Below are 25554 nucleotides of genomic sequence, written 5' to 3'. Positions count from 1 at the left end.
TGTCTGTGAGTTGTTTGTTTTGTCTTCCAAACTGTCCAGAACCTCAGAATATTCAGTTTATGATTTTATTAGACAAAGAAAAACAGAAAATCTTTTCTGAAATCACTTTTCAGGCTGGAACTAAAGAACGTCAGTTAATTAGCCAACCCGTTGTTTCAGGGCTAATTACAACTGTGGGTGTGACTCTACAGCGCTGTTGCACAACCAGCATCATCTCAGAGCACATTAACCAGACTACAGCCATTTTTTTTTTTTAAAAAGGCATTAAGGTTATTTATATATAACAGCTGGTTTAATCTGCCATCCTCTGTCATGGTAACCAGTAAAAACAAAGGACCACAGCAGATACTTCAATGTTTTCTACTTCGCTCTAATAAAAAAGATGAAGGTTGGACAAGAGACTTGTTGCTTTGGAGGTTTGGGTGTTTTGCCAGGAACCAGATCCAAACTGGAACCAGCTCTGCTAGTGACAAAGCTGTGATGGTCTCACTCTGTAGTACATATTTTTACAGTGCTCTCTGAAGTAGGAATGTATCATAAAGTTTTTATTAATATTACTACACTTATTGATAATCCTTATCAATACTCTTACAAGTTCTTTTTTATTCCTCCATGCTGGCAGCAGTCAGAGCCGGAGGCATGTTGTTTTCAGGTTGTCTTTCTGTCTATCTCATTCTCATGGACACGGTATCTCAGTAACGCCTTGACAGAATGTCTTAAAATTTGGCACAAACATTCACTTGGACTCGAGGATGAAATGATTCGATTTTGGTTGTCAAAGGTCAAGGGTGTGGTGCCCTCATAAAACACGGTTTTGGCCTTGTGAATGCAATATCTCTGTGACGCCTTGAGGGAATTTCTTCAAATTTGCCACAAACATTCACTTGGACTCAAGGATGAACTGATTAGACTTTGGTGACTGAAGGTCAAGTTCACAGTGACCTCACAAAACACTTTTTAGCCATAACTCAAGACTTCAAACGGCAATTATGACAAAATTTCACACAAATTGTTCATATTTTATATGACTCTGGATGAACAGGGATGTAACCTGAATACAGCTCTGGCCTTGTGATATCTCAAGAACTCTTCAAGGGAATTCCTTCACATTTTGCATAAATGTCCACTGAGACTCAAGAATGAACTGATTGGATTTTGGTAGTTAAAGATCAAGGCCACAGTGACCTCACAAAACACTATAAGTCATAACTCAAGACACTCAGCAATTATGACAAAATTTCACACAAATGCTTCATATTTTCTATGACTCTGGATAAACAGGGATGTGACCTGAAACTAGTCTGGGTGGAGGAGGCAGACAAACATGAGGAGGTGATTCTAGTTTTTTAAGGGTGACCAACAGTTTAGACACACATCAAGAAATAATAGGTTGGTCAGTCATCCACAGGAGACTGTAAAAGGTCATATTAAAACGATACATCCAAAGAACCTAGATTTTATGAATTAATATCGATATGATATTTTCAACCCAGCCCTACTGGTGACTGAGATCGCCATTGTCGGCTCAGCTTCACACTACTTTACTTCATCATTAAGTATCATCAAGTTATCAGAAGCTTTTTATTTATCGTGACATTTCTTCCAGTAGCTTCAGATTGTGGGAGTCTTTGTCTCTGATCGACCCACCAGCATCTTGTCAGTTTTTTTGTTTTGTACATTGATGGAACCAGCAGCACTAAAAAAAAACCCCCTCCAAGTCACTCAATTCGTGCCGGAGCACAAGTATCATGTCACATATTGGCAACAGATAAAACCGGTCTTTGCCAGATTTGTCTGAACCACTCAGGATGATGCACACCAAGCCTCGTCTACCTCACTGTACATGAGCAGTGCCTAATGAGCTGGCTGCTGCAGCCTTCAGCAGACGAGGGAAATTCCACAGAGATGTGTTTGTTGAGGAACTATTGTTGAGTTTAATCCATTGTAAATAAGCCTCTAGCTTCAGCAGTCTTTGATTTTTAACAGTGTAGTTGTCAGTGTTAGAACTTATCACACTGTAGTTTGGCTCAGGTAAGGTATCATTGATTCAACATCTGTGAGGTTGCCATAATTCCCACTCAGGTAAAAGGCTGTGAATCAAACACGTGGTTCTTCTTCTCTGTTGTAGCTGATCAGTCGGAAAGACAAGGCCACATTTGAGAAGCTGAACTATCTGACGTCCAAGGAGGAGAACTACACCCGCATGAGAGAATACATCCGCTCCCTGAAGATGGTGCCCTGTATTCCTTACCTCGGTGAGTCGGCCACAGTGTCTCTGTGTTATTTCAACGTGTTCTGCTTTGCTGGTTGCAGTGCTGATGCTGGGTTTAGTGCGCCCTGCAACGTTTTAAGCCTTGCAGACATACATGTAGAACATATTTTCTACCTAAGCTGGAATTCCATCCTCAAAACCATCAAGCAGAATTCAACATCAAAATACAGGTAGAGTGCTATTGTAAGGATTTACACATGTCTACACAATGTTGAAGTCCTCCTTCAGATTTCAGCTTCAGGTGTTGTTGAACTCTGTAGAAGATTGGAGTGTTTAGCTGCATAGTCCATGTTGTTGGTCATCTGTACCAGTTCCCCAAATGCCCTCTGTTCATTTTATTTCATCATGAAACCTGTTTAAAGAAATGTGCAATTCTCTGACCATGTTGCATCCGTCTCCCGGTCGTGTCTCTTTGGTCTATACAAAACATTAACATCAGGTCTCACCTGACTCAGTACTCCACCCAGCTCTTGGTCCAGACCATGGTTATCTCTCACTTCGACTACTGCAATGCTCTTCTGACAGGCCTCCCTTCATGAACAGTCAAACCCTTACAGATGGTCCAGAATGCAGCAGCATGTCTGGTCTTTGATCAGCCTGAAGGGTCACATGACACTCGACCTCCACTAACTACACATGGCTCGCCTGAATCAGATTCACTCACTAATGCAGCCTTCAGAGTGACTTCTTCTAGACACCATCTACTTGAACTTTCTCTAATGAATGTGGTCTGTCATCACCATCTCTGCACACAAGACAGTCTCAGTCCAGACTGTTCTGGTCTGTGGTTCCCTGATGGTGGAACAAGCTACTAAAGTCTATCAGAGCAGGAGCGTCCCTCTCTGTCTTTAAAATATGTTGAGCACTCAGAGAACATGTTTTACTGTTTTTCATACCAGAGATATTTGAAAAATCATTTACAGCCATAAGTGCTTTAAGTGCTTTTTTTCTTCTTCTTGAGAAACTTTCACTCTCATACTTCTCACAGGGCTCACAGGCAGTTCTATGGAAAATTGTCTTGATCTTCAAAAACCATTGTCAGACATGGCGTGGCTAGGAAGACGTAAATATTACAAACGCCTGATTTCCATCCACTTTAAAATTCTTAGTATAACAATCTTAACAACATGTAACTCTGGTTTTGAGGTTTTGAGCCTTTTTAACAGTTGTACTGTTAGCTGTGGAACTGAGCTAACATTAATTACATTTAACAGTGTAATCCTCAGGCTCAGTGTCGGTGTTGTTTGCTGCCATATTATTTTACTTACTGGTGAGGAATGAATCCTGGGATAGGTTGGACCATGAAGGATCCACTTGTTGGAACCTTCGTTGCCCAGGAAAAGAAGGCTGCATTTCTCGGCCGCATTAGAAGGAGCTTTCGAAAATGGAACAGTCTAGTCGCGCTGCTGTGACGCAAGCTGTCTTCATATGCAGCCCTATGAAGGATGTGGCCCCTGAATTGGGACACGGCTGTAATGACATGTCTGACCACATTGTGAGTTTCCAGATGTTTAATGAAATGAGACAGATTGTTGTCATTGACATATTCAGTTCATCTAACAGACTGGTAGAGGACGTTCAGTAACATTCACCCTTAGGTTTTTGGGGGTAAAAGTATGTCTAATCAGAGAGATTATGCTCAAATACAATGAGACTGAAATGGACACTGAAGAAAAAATGAACAATAGGAACCAAATTTCAATGAAATGCACCATCAAGTGACACTGAGACAAACTGTCTGTGTGTAAAGTTTACTCCCCTCCTCATGTACTGTAGGCAATTAGCACAGATTTATACAGTGAATACAGTGGATTGAAATAACACCCTGTTGACATTAACACTACTTGAATGAATTGATTTGAGAACTAATGAATCACTGTGGAGCCTTTGCAAGTATAAAGTGACTCTGCTCTGACTGATGCTTCATCCACATGTCTCACCAGTGTTTCTGTTTCTCTGTGATTGTCTGAGCTCGTGTGATGTCAGAGCATCAACTCTCATCTCTGGATTATATTTGTGATCGTGGTCCAGAGTGGAGCTGATTGAAATGAGATCACTGAAGACACGAGCAGGGCTGTACATAGTTTATTGTAAGATCGATAACAGACTATAAAAAATAATCTTAATGAAAGAGCATATATATACACAGAGTACCTGGTACATACTGTAGTGTATCTGCACACTAATACAGTGACTGAAACCTTTGGTGCGTAGAGGGAACAACACTGAACTATTTGGTTTCTCTTTGTGTGTTGGAGCTACTTCTACCTGCGATGAAACTGTATTTGCACTTTTCATTATTTAAAAGAAAATGTTTTTGAAGATTGTGTCCACAGTTAAAGGCTTTGACATAATTCGCAATGTCCATATTTAGGTAGATGTGGTGGCTCTCATTACTCCGGAGCTGGTAAATTTAATGAAAAGTTAAAGTACAGAACTGGTGTCAGGATGTGGTTAGCCTAACTTAGCATAAAGACTGGAAGCAGTTGGAAACCGCTAGCTCTGTCCAAAGTTAGAAAATCCAGCCACCACCACCTCTAAAGCTGATTACCCCACTTTGGAGGGTTAAGGTGGAGCTACGGGCCAGATACAGTGATCAAAGGTTTAGTTTTGCTATCTGGTATCATTGATAACTAGGCTCTGTGAAGCAGTACACAGTCACTGCCCTCTGATGTTGGTTTCTAAGAAATAGTTCCAGCACATAACTCCCCTTAAAACCTCAACCTCCAGAGTTTATGTTTCTTTTTATGGAGGGGCTATTTGTAAGTTTTGTTCTGCTGCTGAACGTGGAATGGAGGCTACAGTGAGTCGCTATCAGAAAGTGAAGAGATGGGCCGGGCTAGCTAGTTAGCATGCTAACTTCAGTAGAAGAAAAGACGTGATGGAGACAGCTGTTGGTGAGTAAAGGAATTAAGTTTGATGCTGAACTCACATCTCTTCTAGACTGGTAAGTAAACAGCTGCTAATGCTAATGTTAGCTATGTAGCAATAGCAAACCTTACAAATAGCTCCTCAGTGAGGTTGAGACGTATTGGAAGGTGTATTTTTGTATTTTTACCTGTTTTCCCCTGATTCCAGTCAGTATGCTATATACTAGGTTAAACATGTCCTAACTTAACAACCAAATAAGCTTCCATGGGAGAGTTTTAACATCCTGTTATGGTTTCATACTAGAAATAAAGTCAATTTGAAATGTGGATACCTTTTATGAGCATAAAACTGTTGTATGTAAAGTTGGTACCAAACTGATCCTTAATTTAACAGTGGTCCCATCTTGCTACTTCATATCTCACAAACAAGACACATTAGTCATTATAGACTCATTAAAATCCACATACACAGTTCAGTTCAAGAATCATGCATGGTGTATTTAGTGAGAAAAGCTGACCTGTTGAACTTTGTTCACATTCTGTCAGAAAATCCATTGTTTTACTTACTAATGTCAAATCAAGATATTAGATGAAATAAAGAGGAAATAACTCGACTAATGAGACAGATTTACTGAAATCTTCTAGAAAATGATATCAAAATAAATAACCAGCTTTCTTTCCTGTAGAATCCCATACATACATAATACACATGTAATATAAGCACCAATAATAATCTGACATATCAGTTTATTGCCAGCAGTCAATTTTATGTTACTATTTTACAGAGATATAAAATTAAAGTTACAGTTTTATATTGTGTTTCAACAAACCAACAAAAGCCAAACCAGAGCACAGATGAGATATTACAACCACTTAATGTCTGTTTGTGTGTACTTTTGTTGATTTATGTGTAATGTTGATTTATGAGCCTAACTAGATAAGTAAAATCTATTACTGGAAGAGGAATAAAATAAAAAACAAGCATTTGGAAGCTATTTTATGAATGTGAAGCAACCAACAGGAAAAAGAACAGGAGGAAGTTGTGATACTGAAATGAAATGAAATCCCTTTGGAAGAAACTGTCTGTTCAGTTCTGAATGACTTAAGTGTTAGTGGAAGGTGTTTGCACTGGGTCTTATCATCATGGTCACTTTCTTCAGAGAATAAGCTCCTCCTCTGAACTCGGCCCAGTACACCCCGTCCTGGTAGCGGCTGCGGTAATGTCCACCGCGATACCACACACCGTTCAGGTTGGAGTGAGCGCAGGCATTGTACCACCATCCTCCCTTCTGGTAGTGGGCACAGTTACCTGGAGACACAAAGAATCGAATCAGACCAGCTGGTATGACACAACTTTCACGGTGGCTGTTTGTCACAGTTGTACAGTATGTGTGCTGTTTTCTACTCGTCGTTCTTCTTCTTGTACCTTCATTATCTGATTACTGGCGTGTTGTGAATGGATAGGGGGCGGTGGAACCGGAAGTGATCGGGCTGGGTGTCCTGCAGACCAATAAGCTGCATGCAGTCAGCAGGCATGCACTAGGTTCTGCAGGTGGGCCTCTGTTACACACTTGCAGATGTTTATGGTGTGTGAAGCCTTACGCAGGAAGCATTCAGGAGGCCTTACCTCATTAATACAGTGCTTCTGTAATATAACAACCACTGGAGAAGTTACCCATCTTCACGCGTTTATTTTATGGGTTACACATTCACATCATTAAAAGTCACCAGATACCTGGGTGACTTGCTTGCCAAATCTAAATCTCCAAAATCCAAATATTTATTTTCTGCGTGCATGTCCTCAATCATAAGGGAAAACTCTCAGACTCATGAGCAATCATTGAATATTTGTGAGTTGGTTTATTGATTGCCAAATAGAACCTGCTTAATTGCAGAGCCATTTTTTCCAGTGCAATTAACAATAATGAGCATTACTTTTCAAAACCAGAATGACAAGAAGCACAAACCAAGTATGACATACAGGTTTTTAGATTTGTGATTATATGTTAAACTGATGGGAATTTCAAACAGAACAACTGTGGCTACAACAAACTCAGACCATTTCTCTGAATTTCAAACTCCTTCAAACACTATTAATTGCCCTTGGAGACACTGGCCGAAGTCCCTGTGATCTGCTGAGCTATGACTGATGAATCCTGACCCGTGTTGTCTCTTGAGTAGTGTAGCTCCGACATACAGCAATATTTAATAACTCCAGATATGTCTTTGCTTTGAGAAAACTCACTGGTGGTTGTAGATTTATTTTAAGCCTGATGAAATAAAATAAACTGAGATCTCTCATTTACTAAAGTATTCAGACTCTTTGTTGTAACTCCAAACTGTTGTCAGCTGCTTCCTGTTTGCTTTAATCATCTTTGATCTGTATCTACAACTTGACTAGATTCCACCTGAGGCAAACTGAATTGATTGTACATAGTTTAGAAAGGCTCACATGTGTATATAAGGTCACACAGTTCACGCTAAATGTAAGGACAAAAACCACAAAGTCCAAGAAACTCTGTAGACCTCAGTGATAAAACTGTGGCAAAGCATAGAACAGAGAAAGAATTTAAAACCATTTCTAAAGTGTGTTCCCAGAAGAACAGTGGCCTCAATAACTTTGAAATGGAAGAAATTTGGAACCACCAGGATTTTTCCTTGTTGGCCGTCCAGCCAAACTGAGTGTCTAACCAGGAAGGGCCTTGGTCAGGGAGGAGACCAAGAACCAGAAATGGTGTTTGAAGTTTAGGTTCTGCCCACAGAACTCTCATCTCATCAGACCAGAGAGTGTTTTTCCTCCTGCTGTCAGTGTCTTTAAATGCTGTTTGTCACGCTACCATAAAGACCTGATTGATGAAGATCTGCTGAGTCCTGCCAGCAGGTTCTCCATCTCTGCAGAGGACTTCTGAAGCTCTGTTAGAGGAACCGTTGGGCACTGCTCATCACCTTGATAATACCATCCCTACAGTGAAGCAAGGTGGGGACAGCATCATGCTGGTCAGAACTGAGAGAAGGATGAATACAGCCAAATACAGAGCAGTCCTTAAAGAAAATATGATCTAGAGTGCACAGGACCTGAGACTGAGGAAACTTTTAACCTTTCAGTGCAACAATGACCTGAAGCAAACAGTCAACACAATGCTGGAGTGTCTCTGAGTGTCCCTGAGAGGCCCAACCAAAGTCCGGACTTAAACCCCACAGAACATTCATGGAGAGAACTGAAGATAACTTTTCAGACTCTTCACATCCAATCTGACAGAGTCTGAGAGGATCTGTCAGGAAGAATGAGAGAAACTGTCCAAATCCAGGTGTGGAAAGTTTGTAGAGACTCACCCAAGAAGACTGGAAGCTTTAACTGCAGCCAAATGGGCTTCAACAAAGAACTGGATTAAGTGTCTGAAGACTTTTGTAAATGAGAGATTTCAGTTTTTCATTTTTAATGAATTTGCTAAAATGTCTAAAAACATATTTTCACTTTGTCATTGTGGATTATTGAGGGTAGATTGATGGGCAAGAATGTAAATTCGACCCATTTAAATCTGCAACACATACAGCAGTTAGTTCCGACCAAGAAATTGTATTTGATGAGAGACTGCACTGTGCAGGTCAGGAAAATGTTTGTGTTGCTTAGCAACAGTTCAGTACCAGTCCAATTGCAGAACTATTTGTGTTGGCGTTGCCAAATAAATAATGAAGTAAACAAACAAATCATAATCTGTTGTTGCTTATTTTACTGATATGGCGCTCATAGAACTGTTGTATAAATGCAATATCACACTTGCGTCCTTGTACCTATGACTGAATCACAGCCGTGCTGATATTCGGTACAACGTCAGTCTCTCTCGTGTGATTTTTGCTTAAATGTATTGTATTGAATCAGGTGCCAAAATGTTTGTAGGTCATGGAAGTGAGTTTAAGTTGTCACTGCCTTCTCTTGCACTACATTCCACCCACCTGTGTAGACATCATGGTCTTTGTCCAGTGTGGTAAACTGCTTGCTGTTGTGCCAGGTGAGAGAATCTCCAGCGTTGCCATGGTACTGGCCCACCCGCAGCCTGTAGGAGTCAGCCTCTGACTCGACACGGAAGCTTGCATACTCTGCAAAGGTCTTCCGTCCAGTCCAGTCTTCCAGGGTCACCAGCAGCTTGTAGGTGCCCTGGTTTGTCAGCCAGTAGATGTTCTCGAGGCCTAACCAGTATTCACCATCAATGTTTCCAAACCCTTGCTGTAAAAAGAGACATTTGAGTCAAGAATAATCCACCCATACTCTTCCCAACACATGCTTTAATCGGAAATGCCTCAGCCATTCTCTTATTTTAAGATTTACAAGAAAGAATCTTTTTTTCTCTCCCCTTGGTCATAACTGTGGACCTCAGCAAGAATCCACCCATGTTTTCCAAGCATCTGTGCAACACTGGTATGATGTCAAAACGAGAGGCCAAGAGCAGTGGCATAATGGCAGGACGTGTTTAACATCCTATCCAGCAGACCTCACTGTGCGTCTGAATCCCTGGCTTCAATTATTTAACACATGGGTTCAATCAGCAGGAAGTCCTCATGCCTGCCAAATGTGAGCGTATAATTGGCTTAAAATGCCCTGTTGAGTCATTGAGGGTGGGTTGGAGAATGATTGGGTCGGGGGACAACTTGGAAGTTTTTTGTTGAGTTTAAAGTATTGAGAAGAGTGTCCAGATTGGGAAGTCCCCACTTTAGGCCACAGAATGATTGAATCTGAATTTATGTAAAGTTGGGTTCCACCAGTAGTCAAAAGGAAACATAGCATGGTTCTGAAGTGCTCGGATCACTGCGCTGGCTGCAGCACTGAGAGCATGTTTAGGTCATTCGAATTGATTTCAGCTCTGCTGATCTCACAGATTTTATTCTGTTGAGTTTTCTTATGATTACTTGCATGTTACACAATGAGCCGGGTTGGCCAAACAGTTTGTTTTGTTAAAGACAGATTTCAGCTGTGGGAGCTAAATGACACATTAAATGACACATTAATTGTTTTATCACAGGTATAACTGTATTATAACTGTATTAGGTCTTTATATATATACATATATATATATATATAATCATGGCATTTTTCTTTTTCAAGTTCTGTTTGTACAAATTCCATTTTTCTACCAGTATTTCATAATAATGTGTGTTATAAAATCCCACCCTTCACCCTTAAGCTAATTGCATTGTCAGTTGTGTGTTGTTGTTTTCCACAAAGGAGGATGCACAACCTACTGGAGCTGTAGTTGCTTAATACTTAACTATAATGACAAGGATTTTGATAAGTTTTGCAGTACCAGATTTCAATTTAGCTCAGAATGTCAACAAAAATGCCAATGTCACATCGCAGCTTTAATAAAGACTGAAATAAGAAACCCTGTAAGACAAAACAGACAGCAGCAGATGTAAGTGGAACTGAAGGTAGACTGGAAGTGACAACCACCATTCATGACTAGTCAACCTGCAAGGTAGCAGCTACTAAACCACTGAAAGGCTTAAAGACTGTGGGGGGGGGGTCGGTCTAAACAGATAAACTCAAGTTTGAATCAGTACAGCTGTCTACACAGGCTCATACTTCACCCATGTAGCTGCAACTGAAAGCATATTTTCCTCCAACTAATGCACACTACATGCAACTACACTGAGTATTGAGTTCTTGAAAACACCTGAAGCAGTTCTGTGGCTGAATGCATGGTGTGTGGTGGTTATGGAGGACTGCAGCTGCTGCTGATATGCTACGGCTGGTGTTAATGGGATGTTGGCCTTATTAGTACATCTACAACGATGGACTTCACTTAATCTAACAAACTTGAGCTTGAGAATGATCTAAACAACAGTAGCATGTTAGAAGCGTTCCACTCTGATTACTGAGCTACAGATGGTGAGAAAATACAAGGAAAACCTGAAAAATAAGTGGAGAAACAGGACGACACTGCCCCCATCCGTAGAGCACAAGGTATCAGTGATGATTTGATTAGAATGAAAATTATGTGAATCTTATGCTGTGACCTTCACAGTCTCAAACCAGTTGAACACCTATGGGAGATTTTGGAGTGACATATCAGACCACGCTCACCACCACCATCATCAAAACACCAGATGAGGGAATATCTTCTGGAAGAATGGTGTTCATCCTCCAGTGGAGTTCAGAGACAAGGAACTGTAGCTGTTCTGGTGTGCTGTGGTGGTCCAACACCGCTGAGACACTTTGTTAGTTTTTCCCAATAATTTGCCTGTTACTCTGAAGTGACTCAATGACAATAAGCCAATGTAACGTTTGACAGCTGACATTTTAATTGACAGATGTAAGTAACAGTTGAATCTCACAGGCTCATATTTGATTGGAGAACAGTATTTTATCAGCATATGTACCACATGCTTGGTATTAACTGGCATTCGTCCAAGAAGATTTATATCACTGTTCTATTATTTTTATATACAGTTACCATTGCCCCGGTTATGCAGAGCGGAGTGATTTTAGACTCCACTTTGGATCCTCATTTAAACAAGGTCTTGAAACATTCATTCTTAACTTTGGAACTCACTTACTAACCTTTTAAATTAATGTAAAATTTGTTTTGATTGGATTCCTTAACAAAATTTATAGAAGAATTACAGATAATTCACAGTTGAAATCACGTGGTCAACCAGCATGATGAACATGGTCGTCATTATAACATTTTAGTATTTAGTCTTTGTATGTGTTAGCTGGCTATAGACCTGTTTAAAAGAATGATTCTGAACCTTCAACACTCCATCTCCATCTAATGCAATGGATGCTGACATCTTTGCAGCTCAATATCTCAGAACTATCTCGCAGCCACATACTGTAGAACCATATAATTTTAAGCTAAGATATTCAGTATTACCTTGTACGTCTCCCAGTTCCTAAAGAAGTTGACGGAGCCATCCTGACGCCTCTGAATCACAGTCCAGCCACCAGGGTCGTGTCTCTGGTCACACCAAACCTGCATGAGTCTGTTTCCATTGTCTGGTTTTAGGAGATACATGTCGCTGGTGGTGTATCCGGCCTCCACAGCCTCCAGACAGTCTTTGAAAGGACCTGCAGGAGAGGCACAGCTGTGTATTGCATGTTGAACAAAAAAAGGCCTTCATGACCGCCATTCATTTTCACTGAAATGCTATTATTGGATTTGAATGAAACTCTCAGGATTCTCAGGATGTCTCCAGTGAGTTGAATCAGGATTGATAGGTTTTGAGGTACACGTTTGGGTATTTGTGGTGCCCCCTTTGGGTCAGGCTTGAAATGCCTTGGTAGGCTTATTCTAAAACATGGACTGAACATATCTTCCTAGATTTATGATGATTGGACATATCGTTAATGAGTTTTGGCCAATTTCCTGTTAAGCCCTGCCTCTTGTCAAGTTTATCGGTCAATATCTTGAAAACTAAATTAATAAATCTTTCAACAAGCTTGGTCCAATCACGATCCAAGGGGACATTATGATTTTCATTATTGACTTATTTTGCAAATATTTTCTCAATTAATTGGTTAGATCACTTTATAAAATGTCCGAAAATTGTGAAAAATCACAGTTATCAAAGTTCGAGTTTCCTTAAACATAAGTTGACACAAGATGCTCAGAGCCTCTCTTCTGATTGGCTGCCAGTTTTCTGAGTGACTCACTGTCAGGCCAACCTACAACTGTAGCTTGGTAAAACCCATCTGTAATAGCAATGGTCAGTCAAATGATATAGTTTAAATGATTTTATCTTAAGACTGCAGCATAACAAAATGTGAAGGACTTGAAGGAGGCTGAAGACTGGATGTGTTTTCCAAATTAAGTGATGTACCTTAAATTTAGAAGACTGTTTAAGAACCACTTCACCCAAAAGCATCTGACCAAGGCTGTAATATTTTCCTGTATGCTGTATTTCCATCTGACCCCTCCTTGTATGGCCTTTTTTTTTTCTTCTTCTGAAATGTCTGCCACGTGCACTTTCTTTCCACAATCATCACAAGATGATCATAAGACCTGGCATTAACATGCGTCTTCAGTGATCCGATCACAAGTGGTCAGCTCTAAGTTCGTCAGTTCACACCTGGCTTTAAGATGAGTCACCAGTGACCACTTTTGATTAGATCTCACTTCCTGCTTTATATGCAAATAAACAGGTATGCGTTGTTGTTTTTAGCCAATCGACAGAGGGGTCCGTCGTCACCATGCTTGTGTGTGTGTGTGTGTGCGTGGGAGTGATAGAGAGGGAGAGAGAGAGAGAGAGCGGTATGGAGGGCCTCAGTGAATCATTGCTCTGTTCACAGCTCTAAAGTGAAATCGGGTGTTATCCATTTAAAACAGTAAAATATTTTCCGTTCATGATTTAACTGTGTTGGGACTAATCAGACTGTGTCAGGTGACGTCAGTAGAGTCGTTGGTCTGTCAATGTGGTCCAGGACACACACTGCTAAAAGAACGTGGACCCATGTGGCCCAGACCACCTCTGAATGTGGTCTTAGTGATCGGATCTCAAATGCGTCCTCAATGCGTCTTGGGTGCGTTCACACCTGAACTTAGAGCTGACCAGTTGTGATCTGATCACCTGAGACAGATGTAAATACCAGGTCTGAACAGGTCTGACCAGGTCTGAACTGAGCCTTGGTGTGTATTTTCAGTCAAATCAGAAGAAACTGATTCTAACCTGTGTCCTTACAGTCAATGCAAGACCCTTCATCAAGCTCCCACTTTCTAAAACAGAAGCTGCTTCAAATGAAAAGTGGAATGTGTTTCTGGGTGAAGCAGCTCTTGATGTTGTAGAGCTGGCTAACTTTTCAGCTTAGTTTAAGGTTCTCTGTGGAGTTATTGAACTCTAGTTGCCCCGTGGCTTCTTGTTGTTTTTGTCCTCTGCACATGTACAGGGACACATATACACGTTATACACATTCTGCCATTCTACTAGAACTTCTTCTGTGCTGCTTTAGGCAGAATCTCCAAGGTCTCTTGAAGGTGGAGCAGATAGAGACACATGGTTATAAGTTAAGCTTGCATTCTTGTAAACTAGTCACCATAAACTACTGAAGTCATATTATAAGCGCATTATTCAGTCTTGGATAACATTTGGAGCTACAGTAATGTGTGGAGCAGGGGTCAGCAACTAAGTTTGACCTCAGGCCAATTTTTTGTGGCCATTAGACGGCAGCCAGATCATGATCAAAGACTAAATTAAGAAATTGGTTGATAAAAATGCGAGTGTAATTTACTTTGATACACTGTGAACCACAGTCACATGTCATACAGACTGATTTCTGCTATTTCAGATGTCTGCCATCAAGCAACAGAACCTTTGGAACTTCCTGTCAGAACTTTTCAGAATAAAACTAACAATAGCTTGAAATAAGGCATTACTGAAAAAAAAAAAAATTCTTGTGCTTTAATTTTGTAGGCAAAATTGCTAAAGATCGCTGATTCTGTGGGTATCTGTTGCTGCCATGACAGATCTATTTAAGCACCCTGCTCTGTGCACTGACTACAGTGCAGCCTGAATGTTTGTGTCTGTCATTCACTCTCAACATAGATAAAAGTATAATAAGTCTCTTCGAGTGGGGTTAGATTCTCTACGTGGAGATTATAACTACATGTGGGACTGTCAGTCCCATATTTTCAGATAAAAAAGAAATCAAATTATCAAAATAATCTGTGGGGCCAGATATTTTTGCTGGCATGCCAGTTTTGGCCTGTGAGCCATCAGTTGCCGACCACTGATGTAGAGGAAACGTTTTCCCTCATTGGAAAATGTGTGGCCAGTGTTAAATGAAATCCGGTGTAGGCAGCTACTCACCTGAGGGCTTGTTCGTGAAGCTGTATGTACCACTCGGCATTGTGGGCAGCGGAGGTGGTAGGGCTTTGGAGTTCTGGTCACTCTGTATCTCATTGGTCATGGGGTTGCTGATGTGGCGGGTGTAGGTAGGTGGATGGTAGGGTCTGTAGCCTCCGGGAGAGAGTACAGGTCTCTGCAGAGGAGGCTGAGGGATCACACGAGGCTGTGGACGGACAGGACGGCTCCTCTCCTGCACCACGCTGCCGTACGAGTATCCTCCCCGCTTACATTGCTCCTCCAGATGCACCAGGAGAGCGCTCTGGTTGCTGGCGATCGCTGACAGATGCTGGTACTTATGTTCCAGATCACGGTAGCGCGTGGCTAGCCTCCCCATCTCGTTTGTGTGGTTCAGCACGCGGGTCTCCAGCTGTGACACCTCCAGAGCATTGTCTCGTTTGCGAATGATCTCGTGCAGCAGCTGCATGTAGAGCTGTGTGACTCTGGAGTTCATGTTCCGGCTCTCTTTGCGCAGTAGCTTGACTTCATTGATCACACCTCCATCGACCTCGACTAGCTGCTGCAGCGCTTCGATCTGCAGCCTCTGCTTCTGTAGCTCACTGTTGAGCAGCTCCAGCTCCTGCTTGTTGACCCGATTCTCCAGCAAGGCCTCGGGCTCCTTGGAGTTCACACAGATGGCCCCAGTGTTTTTCTGCTGAGGGACAATAAAGGTGTAAGAGCATTTGTCCGTCTGATGGGCACTGTAGTCCACCACGGCACGTTTCTGCCGTTTTGGTGCGTAGATGAACTCTCCCTCTGGGATCTCATCACTGTTCCCGATTTCCTGGGTGTCTCCCTGGAGAGAGGACTCTGGTCCAGAGAGCAGCAGGAGCACCAGCAAAACCACGACAGGGAGAATCATAGCACAGTCCTGCTGCACCCGAACCAGCATAATACCTGAAACAGAGAGGGAAGAGAGGATCAGTTAATATTCATTCTCTCACATCATTAATGGAAGACACATGTTACTAAAGCCAGTATTACCTGCATATTGCATAGTTTTTGCTGTAATGTCCCCTCTCATGCTATCCCAGCAACCACCTGTGACATCATCCACTCCGTTGCCATGAGACTTCAGACTCTACACCCATCTGCACATTTGCATTTGTACAATTCTTTATTCACCTACTCCACCCACCCATCCATCCATTTTCTTCCGCTTATCCGGGGTCAGCTCGTGGTGGCAGCAGGCTAAGCTATCTGTCTCTCCAGGATCGCTCTCCAGCTCCTCCTGGGGGATCCCGAGGTGTTCCCAGGCCAGGTAGGATATGTAATCCCTCCAGCAAGTTCTGGGTCTACCCAGGGGTCTCCTCCCAGTTGTATGTGCCTGGAGAACCTCCAAAGGAAGGTGCCCAGGAGGCATCCTAATCAGATGGCCAAACGGCCTCAACTGGTTACTTTGGAGGGGAAGGAGCAGCAGCTCTTCTCTTGGCAAGTACAGAAACATGCAGTGCACTGTAAGTACCTGGATGGTTCACTCAAAATGGTCACATTGGTGACGAGGACACTTTGATGGTGTCGATTTCCGTGTTGCATGACACAAGGGGTGCACACAGGAAAGTAAAATGTTCATTTTCGAGTTGAGTGAGCAAAGCAAATGGCAGATATTTTGGTAGGGCGACAGTCGTGGTCACATGTTTCCAGTGAGTGTACAACGGCAATGTTTGAGACGATTTGACACACAGCAACAGCTTCTGTGCTGCCTGATAGATTCTCCAACTGTGTGGAATTCTACTTGATGAGTGAACAGAATTCTTCTGTGTTTTGATGATGGTCACTCCAATCATCCTCATATGTTGTGTTTCTCTACTTGATTCTTAAGGTTTTTATGCCTCTGGAGGCATTATGTTTTCACTTCGTCCATCCGTCCCATTCTCGTGAATGTGACATCTCAATGAGGTATTTTCTTCAAATTTGGCACAAATGTCCACTTGGACTCAAAGATGAACTGATTAGATTTTGGAGGTCAAAGGTTAAGGTCACTGTGACCTCACAAAAAACATGAATCAATGACACAATTTAACTAAAATGTCTATACGGATAAAATGAAGTGATATATCCAAAAGGTCAACTTCACTGTGACATCATAATGTTCTGCGAAAACCCTTCTGGCCATTATTCAACACTGTAACTCAGGAAGGAGAGACTGTGACCATATTTCCTGATACTTGGCTGGTTGGTGGAGACATACAACCACAAGATGGCAAGTCTATATCTATAAGCTATTGAAACAATGACAGTAAAAACTCTTAGAAGAAGAACTGAAGATTAACTTCTGACCACGACTTGGCTTTTGCTGCATGCGTGTTTATCAAAACAATTGAAGTGTTTTCATGTCTGCACGCTTTTTTGATCGCTGCCAAGTTTGAGAGCTCCATGTTACTATCATTGGTGAACTACAGGAGATGAGAAATGAACAGCAGACACCACACAATGAAATGTACGGCTCAGTGGACTTTACTTGATCCCTTACAACAGAAACATTTCTCCTCTGCTCTAAAATATATGACGAAGAGAACTCGTGTCCGGTCTTGGCTCAGAGTTTGTGTAGTGGCATGCTGTGTTTTGATGTTTCTCTTGGTCTTGGGATAAAAAATGCATCACAGCATCGGAATGTTCAATAACAAAAAAACACAAAGGAGAATTTCCCCTGACAATACGAGTGTTATCTTCTGTTGTTGGAGATGGTCGTTTCTACATCATAACATACTCTGCCAACTCCTGCCTGAGCCCGACCGGTCCAGCCTGGACTTCATCCATTTTCCCATCATACAGTGGGGGTCTGTCAGTGTCTAATTGAGGTTTTTCTCACGTTGAAAGATCGTAAGTCAAATTCATGACTCACAGAAGTGGACCATGAGTTCAACATGTGAGCAGTAATACATTTTTTAGACTCATCCCTCCTCCATAGCTTATAGTCTATTGTGATCCACAGTCTGTGTTACTGACTGATACGAACCACAGTAAACAAATAACCAAAAAACATTCAGAAGAACCTTTCTCCCCATGTCTGCAGCTCTCCCTGAACACTGATGCATATTGTTCTGTTTATACAGCTGTGGGTGTTTGTGTTTGCCGACGTGTTTACACATAAGCAGATATGCGGTCCGTCATAAATTTTGGGCTGCAAGTGGACTGGAGCTTAAACGATCAGTTGATTAATCAAGTCAGCCAAAAACTAATCAAAATTTATTATGACAATCGATTAATCACTTCAGTTCCCTTTCTCTGTTTAATGACATTGTAAACTGAATCTCTTTGAGATATAATCCTGACAGCCAAACAAAACAGGACACTGAAGACGTCACTTTGGACTGTGGGAAATTGTGATACACATTTATCATTTTTTGATATTTCATCGATGAGTCAATTATGAAAATGATCACCAAATTGATTGATAATGAAATGAGTTGCATTTGGACAATTCTCTATTCACCTACTCAATCAATCCATCCATCCATTCATCCATCCACCAATCCATGTCTTTCTCCCCAGCATTGTTTTCCACCTCCTCCTGGGGGATCCTGAGGTGTTCTCAGGCCACACAAGATACATAATCTCCCCAGTGTGTTCTGGTCAACCCTGAGGCCTCCTATCAGTCGGAAGGGCTTGTTGGAAGACCTCCAATGCAGGGCAATCAGGAGACATCCTAACCAGATGCCCAAACCACCTCAACTGGCTCCTGTCAACTGGAAGCAGCAGCGGCTGTACTCTGAGCCTAGACACTCTGCAGAGGAAACTCATATCAGCTGCTTGTATCTGCAGTCTCAGTCTTTTGGTCACTACCCAGAGCTCATGACCACAGGTGACTGTCGGAAGTAGCGAGTAGATCGAGAGCTTTGGCATCTGGCTCAGCTCCCTCTTCAAGCTCCGGTACAACGCCAGCTTTACTGCTGATGCTGCAAAGATCTCGCTCCATCCTACCCTCACTTGTGAACAAGACCCCAAGATACTGAAACGCCTCCACTTGGACCAGAAACTCCATCCCAACCTGAAGAGAGCAATCCTTGGAGGTGCTGACCCTCATCCCAACTGCAAAAGACTTTTTTAAGGCTCAGTTCAGTGGTTGACCTGCTTGAAGGTAAACTGGTCATTTAGCCTCTTATCTCTGCTGCTTTTAGTTCACAGAGATATTCAAGGATCACTTCATCATCATCTGATTGACCTCAGTAAACACGATGTCATTTCATTTGTCTTTTATGCAATTTTGAGCAAAAGCTTAGTCTTTGCTGCGTGTAACACCAACACAAAAATGACTTAATTTTTTTTGTCAAAAGTTGTTTCGAGAAGAGATTGAGTGCAGCAGTGTGTGCTCAAGCACATGTTTACCATTATTCACTTGCGTGTGTGTGTGTGTGTGTGTTTATCAGTGGTCTTTACATGGCTAGATGTGCGAGCAGCGAACAAACCATCAAACCAGAGACTGCCCGGCTCTGCAGGGATGACAGTGTCCTGTCTCTAGCTGCAGTCTGTCTGTGTGTCTCTTAGGTCTCTGGTCACTGGGAAATGCAGCATGATCCCATAAAAGCAGTCCAGAGCAGCAGACACAGGTCACCATCTGTCAGGCAAACTTCTGAAAGGTGTCAGCAGACGCGTATACGACCACACAGAGAACAAACGCCGCCCTCTGCCGTAGACGTCAGGATCATTCAGCAGCCACAGAGGTGATAAATCAATTAGTCACGCGTCTTTATCCCTCCTCGCCTCCCGCTTCCCTCTCTCTGTCTGTGTCACTGTGTCACTTTCTGGCACTCACTTGCTCTCCGCCACACACAATGCACACACAGCAGGAGCAGTTGCTGGTGGCTGAGACTCGTCTGCGCCATGAACGCACGTCAGCGTCTGCACACAAAGGCATGACAGGCCTGTGTAGAGCCCAGGGGGGGCGGAGACACCCGGCTCTCCTCATTCAGCAGATCTGGTTTAAGTGTCAGCTGACTAATGAAGAAGCAACTGCTTAGATTGCACTGCTGAGATTATTGCAGTTTTATTCTGTCATTAGTGTCTAACTGATACCTCAGCACGCTGCTGATGGTTCAGCTGAAGCGGGTTATTCAGTCTTTGGTCAATCATTTCATCATGTCAAGAAATGATTTAGGAAACAGACATATCAGGGTGTGTTACTATTACACTACATATCCCTGAAGCTTTTCTCCCTGTGGCATTTTTGACCTTATGTAGTGTTATGGTCTTGGCTTTTTGTTTGTCTCATCAACGCTCTCGTGGACGACGTCATACACAGTCCTGCCAAGAGTTTGACTCTGTTCCACTGATCTTCAGGAAACACAGTAATGCACCAACAAATACAGAGAAGAGGAAGAGGGCCTGCAACAGCCCTGCATGAAAACAATGCAAGATTTAAAATACTTTAAATCTTTTGTGAATGTTTTATGAGGAAGGAAATAAATTCAGCTAATTCGTCAGACCTAAAGGCTACATACAGTGGGGTCATAAACCACACTGAAAATCTCTAATATTTTCACTAACATTTAAAAACACAAGAGTTATGTCGGGTAAAATAAAGGAGAAATATTTAAGAGTCAGCTCTGATTCTAGTTCAGTTATCAAACTGAAGCAAATTGCTACATTGACCAACTGAACTCCTTTGTACAAAAGCTTTTTTTCTCGAGTTGTATCTCCTCCATCGCAGCGTTCAGGTGACACTCAGGTGGATCTGATTTACTCAACAGAGGCTCGTTCAGGTTACTCAACTTACAGCAAGTGCTCACCTGTTATAAATAAGACTGTGCCTCAAGTTTCCAGAAGATCAAATTGTAGGAGAGGAGAGGGGCTTTCTCAGAGTCAGATCATGGCTGGACTAAAAGTTTCCAAGGGGGCGGAGCATGGAGCTGTCCACTGCTTTGCAGAAACTGGATCAGTTTACTGTTTGCTATATATATTTATGTGTAACCATGATTTGTTCACCAGTAAAGCAGCATCAAGTCTACCTAATTCTACCTAATTACAGTTTTAGCTGCATTGCAAGTAGTGTCAATCAAAACAGGATCAGTGCTGAGCCTTTAATATGAAATCTTGTCTTAAAGGAAAGGAGTGGATGGATTTTCCTCATGGATTATTGTTAATGAGTCACGTGCATATAATGAGTCATGTGTAAAAAGACACAGACCAAACTTGTCATGTTCTGAAATTAGAAAAAAATAAAAATATAATAAACCCAAATCTATGCTAACAATGTTCCAGAACAACATCATTTCATTATTATTAATTATTAGAAAAGAATGTCCTCGTCGACTGAGCTGGTCCACACCAGTGTCACAGCCAGCTGCACAAAAATACTACATAAAAAAACTGATTTATGTATTATAATTAATATGTATAATAATAAAAATATGTATAATTTATGTATGTATGTATTTATGTGAAGTCTCTCAGCTCTTTACTATAAGACGACCAGTCAAACAGTCACTTTTAACCCCTTAAAGCCCAGCAACACACCAGTACGTCAGTCAGAAGAAAGTCATGCTGTGCAGCGATATCAAATCTGTGATGCAGAAAAATGATGCACAAGAATACTAAGTTTAGGTTCAAATGTTTGACTCAGTGTAGTCATGATGTGGCTTAAATAAAGAGGAATATAAAACACTTTATATACCATACTGGCAGATTCTAACACCCTAAAAACTGCTTAAAGACAAACAGAAGTAAAACTGTAAACTCACCTCCTCTCGTCTGTTTCCTTATATCCCTTGCCCTTGTGGCAGGTTTGACTCCAGGTCCTCACCAGTCACAGTCATTCCACATGTCCTCTGTGTCTGTCCTTTATTGTGTCAGTAGAACTTTTTCATATTATTTCTTCACCTATGGTCAGAATCAACTCCCTGTAAAGACCATGAGGAAAATCTTCCAGCTGTAACAATGTCTCTGCAGAGTTAGACGGTGTCTAAGTGTCCAATCATGCACCAGGAACAGGCTTCATTCATCTGCAGCACCGGACTTTTCCACCTTTGTGAAGTGATGAGTCCTGAGCTGAGCAATCACAGAATCTGTAACTCCTCCTCCCAGAGACTCAGCCTCCCTCTGTCCTCCTGCCATCACAAATGAGATACTTATTGTTGCTCGAGGTAATTAAGCTGTGAGCCACAGCAACTCCCCTTTCCCCTCCCCTTGACAACAGGGAGATCATGGAGGCAGAGGCTCCCAGTCCCCCCACCTAAGCCCTTGTCCCTGCATGCGCCCCCCCCCCTCCCTTGCATCTCTCAGGCCCACAGTCCTTTTTTTCCACTGCTCCCCCTCTGTGGAGGAGTCCGGGAAAGCTGACCAGCAGCTGCATGTGCTGCAGGAAGGTCACAGGTTTGGAGCATGTGGATCTTGGTCTGTTCTAACTGAGGGAAGTTCTGGGACAGAGAGATGTTTACCTCACATTTTTACTGTTTGTTTTCCGTCTCTGGTTCAGCAGCAGAGACACTTCGACTGTAGTACTATAGGAACTGCCAGAACCTGTATTTACATACAGGAGCTAATGAGGTCATTTCAGCCACACAGCTGCTCATATTACTGCTGTGATGCCTGTTAGTGTTTGTGTTTTATTATGTGTTTATCACAATGTGAGATCACAATAGAAGTTGACAAGAGTGGGCATTCAGAACATGTTAATATAATAATTCTCCATCCAAACAGTCACAGCTCAGAGCATGACACAGTGCAGCATCGTGTGTAGAGACATTGAGTCATGTAGGTGGAGCTAAAATCAGAGGCTAAGCTAAGTGTGGATAACAAGGTGTATTTTTAGTGCCCACAAGTCAAAACAAATACTAATGATTGGCAGTCCTATGCAAAAGTCTTAGGCTTTAAAAGTAAAATGAGGAAGCTTTAAAAATATAACCCTGAATAGTTTTGATTGATTGATTGACTGACTTTATTATCCACCTCAGTGGAAATTTGTCTTTGGATTTCTCCAAAGTACAGTAAAAACATACAACCTGTGCAACTTACAATAGTGCAAAATGAGCAGGTAGCAGCAGATTACAGTGGCCCAGATGGGTCAACACAATGCAAAAGCCACAAGACGAATGCAAATTAAACCACAACAGTAGCGTAGACGGACCGCCTCTCACATCCGTTGTGGTTTTCATTTGCGTCCTTGTTGTGGCTTCTGCATTGTGTTGACCCATCTGGGCCACTGTAGCAGATAGATTATATAAATACCAGACAGCAAAACAAATGACAAAATAAATAAATAAATGTTGTTTCCTGATCCAGTCACTTTGCGTTCAGTGTGTGTATGGCATAGGGGATGATGTCTGTATGTGCTTAGCCTTTCTGTGAACATCACTGTCAAATATGTTGCAAAGCTGTTTTTGTGACTTGCCGATCACCTTCCCTGCAATGTTAACAATTTTTAGAATGTGTTTTTGCTCTCAATACTCAAGTTTCTGAACCAAACAGTCTCATTAATGATGAGATGCTTTCAACCAGGCTCCAGTATGCCATTTCAAAATTGCTCTCTGAGTTCACATATAAAGTCAGAGTTTTAGTACTAGTACTTAGAATCTTCTACAGGCTGGTAATTGAGTATGGCAGGACAGATGTTACTGGTTCCTTTTGGTTTTGTCTGTATTAGAAGCTCTTTTGTTTCTTTTTTCTGAGTCAACTTTATCCAAAGAGCAGTAAAGAGTAAAAACCTAAATCAGATCAGTATTTGATGTGACGCTCCTTTGCCTTTAAATCAGCTCCAGTTCTCTTCAGTACACCTGCACAGTTCTTCAGGTACCTGGTTGTTCCAGCACCTTGTGCCTCAGTGTCTGTGTCTCTTCATGTGATCGCAGACCGACTGCATGATGCTGAGATCAGGGCTCTGTGGGGGCCAGACCATCTGCTGCAGGTCTCCTTGCTCTTCTGGTCTGTAATGACTCTGTAGACATGTAAAGAGCTGTGTAGGTGCTGATTAAATGAATTTTAATTTCAGTTTGAACAAAGATGGTGGCTCTGATCTTTGTGGGCCTCAGACAGACCTGTAATCCTGGACTTTAACAGGAACAGAGAGATGTAGTCTCCCAGCTTAAGACAGGGTATCTTACTGTATTCCCCGCCTCTGAGATGACCCTTACACAGACTCTGTGAGCTGAGATGTTTATCTGTGAACCAGGCAAAGGCCGTCCATTCAGACAGTCTGCCAGAACCAGAGGTGGAAGAGTTTGGATACAGTTTGTTATGTTGTCATAGTAATTACTGGTTACATAACACCTGACAAACACTCGACTCGACAAACACAAATATTCAGTGACTCATTGTATTTGTTTCTAATTGCACGAGATGCTCACAGACTGGAGATGTATGGTAGACCTTTATCCCTGTGTCTCAGAGGTCACAGAGGTGAGGACGACGATGATCCTCTCAGACGTTTGGTGAAACTCGACTCTGGGAGGAGACGCTTTGTGTTGATTGGTACTTTTATTCTAGGTCCAAAATCTTGTGCAGAGAAATGTTCAGATGGTTTAATGTTGTAGCTTCAATGAGCTGTGTTCTTATCAGAACGTGGCAGTCTGTGTTGTGGAGGAGGAGGAACTGTAGATACGTTAGTGCCAAGTCATATCACTAAAGGAAATATTATGAAGCTGGTTTAAGAGGCTTTATGTGAAGTTGAAACATGCAGGAGAGCATAAAACCAGATTCTCCTTTTCTCCTCCTCTTTGTTGCGTTCCTTCCTGTATGTGCATTTTAACAAAGAGGGATTCTTTAGACTTCTTCTAGCAGCTTTTGTGTCGTCATGCAGTCCCGCGTCTGTTCCCTTCCTGTGCTTTATAAAAGGGGGACGTGCCCCGGCCTGTGACCGCTCTCCATTCTCTGTCCTCTCTATTCATGCACCAGCCTGCTGCTCTGATGGGCCTGGTAATGATCTACAGCAGAGCCAGGCAGCAAGCAGTCAGGAAGAGGCAGTGGGCTGTGAAGCATCTCTGCTGCTGCAGCTCACTCCTCATTCAGACCGAGATCACAGCAGCAAACTCATGATTCTTCACCTCACAGCTTTTTACTGATCTATATAGCTGCTGTTTGATTGGTTCATGAAGAAAACAAAGTCTGTGGTATACAGGAAGTGATGATCCTGATAATCCAGTCAGAGCACTGAACTCATGTTTGATCGACAACTAGAAAACACAGATATGTTAATTGATAAAACAGTAAATAATCAGTAGCTCAGTAAATACGTATGTAAGAAAACAAATAAAGAAAATAGATATATAATAGTAGGTCAATAAAGCAAATAAGCAAACAATTGGGTAAATTTAATAAATATACAGGAAAGTAATTACAGTAATTAAGCACATGAATGAACTAAATGTGTTAAATGGGTAAACAAGTAAGTAAACAAATAAAGAATACATAAGAAGGAAAAAGCAAAAAAAAGAGTATATGAAAAGTATTAGTGACTTATTTAAAATAAGAATATGGAAAAGTACATGAGCACATCAATCAACATCGGTTGTTGATTTAAAGGTCAGTTTACACTTCTGTGTTTTATTTGGAGTGTTGATCCATAAGAAGAGAGGAGGCTCTGAGCCTCTCTTCTGATTGGCTGACTGTTTTCTGAGTGATCCAATAAAAATGTAAAAAAAA

At 41.9% G+C, this 25554-nt stretch overlaps 2 protein-coding genes across 2 annotated transcripts in view; one reads left to right on the top strand and one right to left on the bottom strand.

The window, feature by feature from the left end:
* The window catches only part of ralgps1 (Ral GEF with PH domain and SH3 binding motif 1), a 97992-nt gene that overhangs the window by 19307 nt on the left and 53131 nt on the right, over window positions 1–25554 (top strand). The window contains exon 7 of the mRNA XM_022744518.1: window positions 2129–2255. Within this exon, the coding sequence (XP_022600239.1) occupies window positions 2129–2255 (127 nt within the window). The remainder of the gene's footprint in view (window positions 1–2128; window positions 2256–25554) is intronic.
* Window positions 5282–21933, bottom strand: LOC111221166 (angiopoietin-related protein 2-like). The gene is made up of 5 exons (XM_022744519.1): window positions 21660–21933; window positions 14944–15876; window positions 12015–12208; window positions 9097–9367; window positions 5282–6451 (listed from the first exon to the last, which is right to left on the bottom strand). The coding sequence occupies exons 2-5, from the start codon at window positions 15869–15871 to the stop codon at window positions 6252–6254; spliced, it is 1593 nt and encodes a 530-aa protein (XP_022600240.1). The 5' UTR covers window positions 15872–15876; window positions 21660–21933; the 3' UTR covers window positions 5282–6251.

Source organism: Seriola dumerili, unplaced genomic scaffold, assembly GCF_002260705.1.
Source record: "Seriola dumerili isolate Sdu_G_001 unplaced genomic scaffold, Sdu_1.0 BDQW01000081.1, whole genome shotgun sequence".
NCBI classification, from domain to species: domain Eukaryota; kingdom Metazoa; phylum Chordata; class Actinopteri; order Carangiformes; family Carangidae; genus Seriola; species Seriola dumerili.
The sequence above is the reverse complement of the archived record's forward strand: the minus strand, read 5'-3'. Positions and strand labels throughout refer to the sequence as shown.

Bases quoted from the DNA above. Each gene is read 5' to 3' on its own strand.
- LOC111221166 (XM_022744519.1), bottom strand. From the start codon at position 15,871: ATGCTGGTTCGGGTGCAGCAGGACTGTGCTATGATTCTCCCTGTCGTG. The intron at 12,209-14,943 runs GTGAGTAGCTGC...CCTCTCCTGCAG, and splicing joins CTTCACGAACAAGCCCTCAG to GTCCTTTCAAAGACTGTCTG. The intron at 9,368-12,014 runs GTAATACTGAAT...CTCTTTTTACAG, and splicing joins GGAACTGGGAGACGTACAAG to CAAGGGTTTGGAAACATTGA.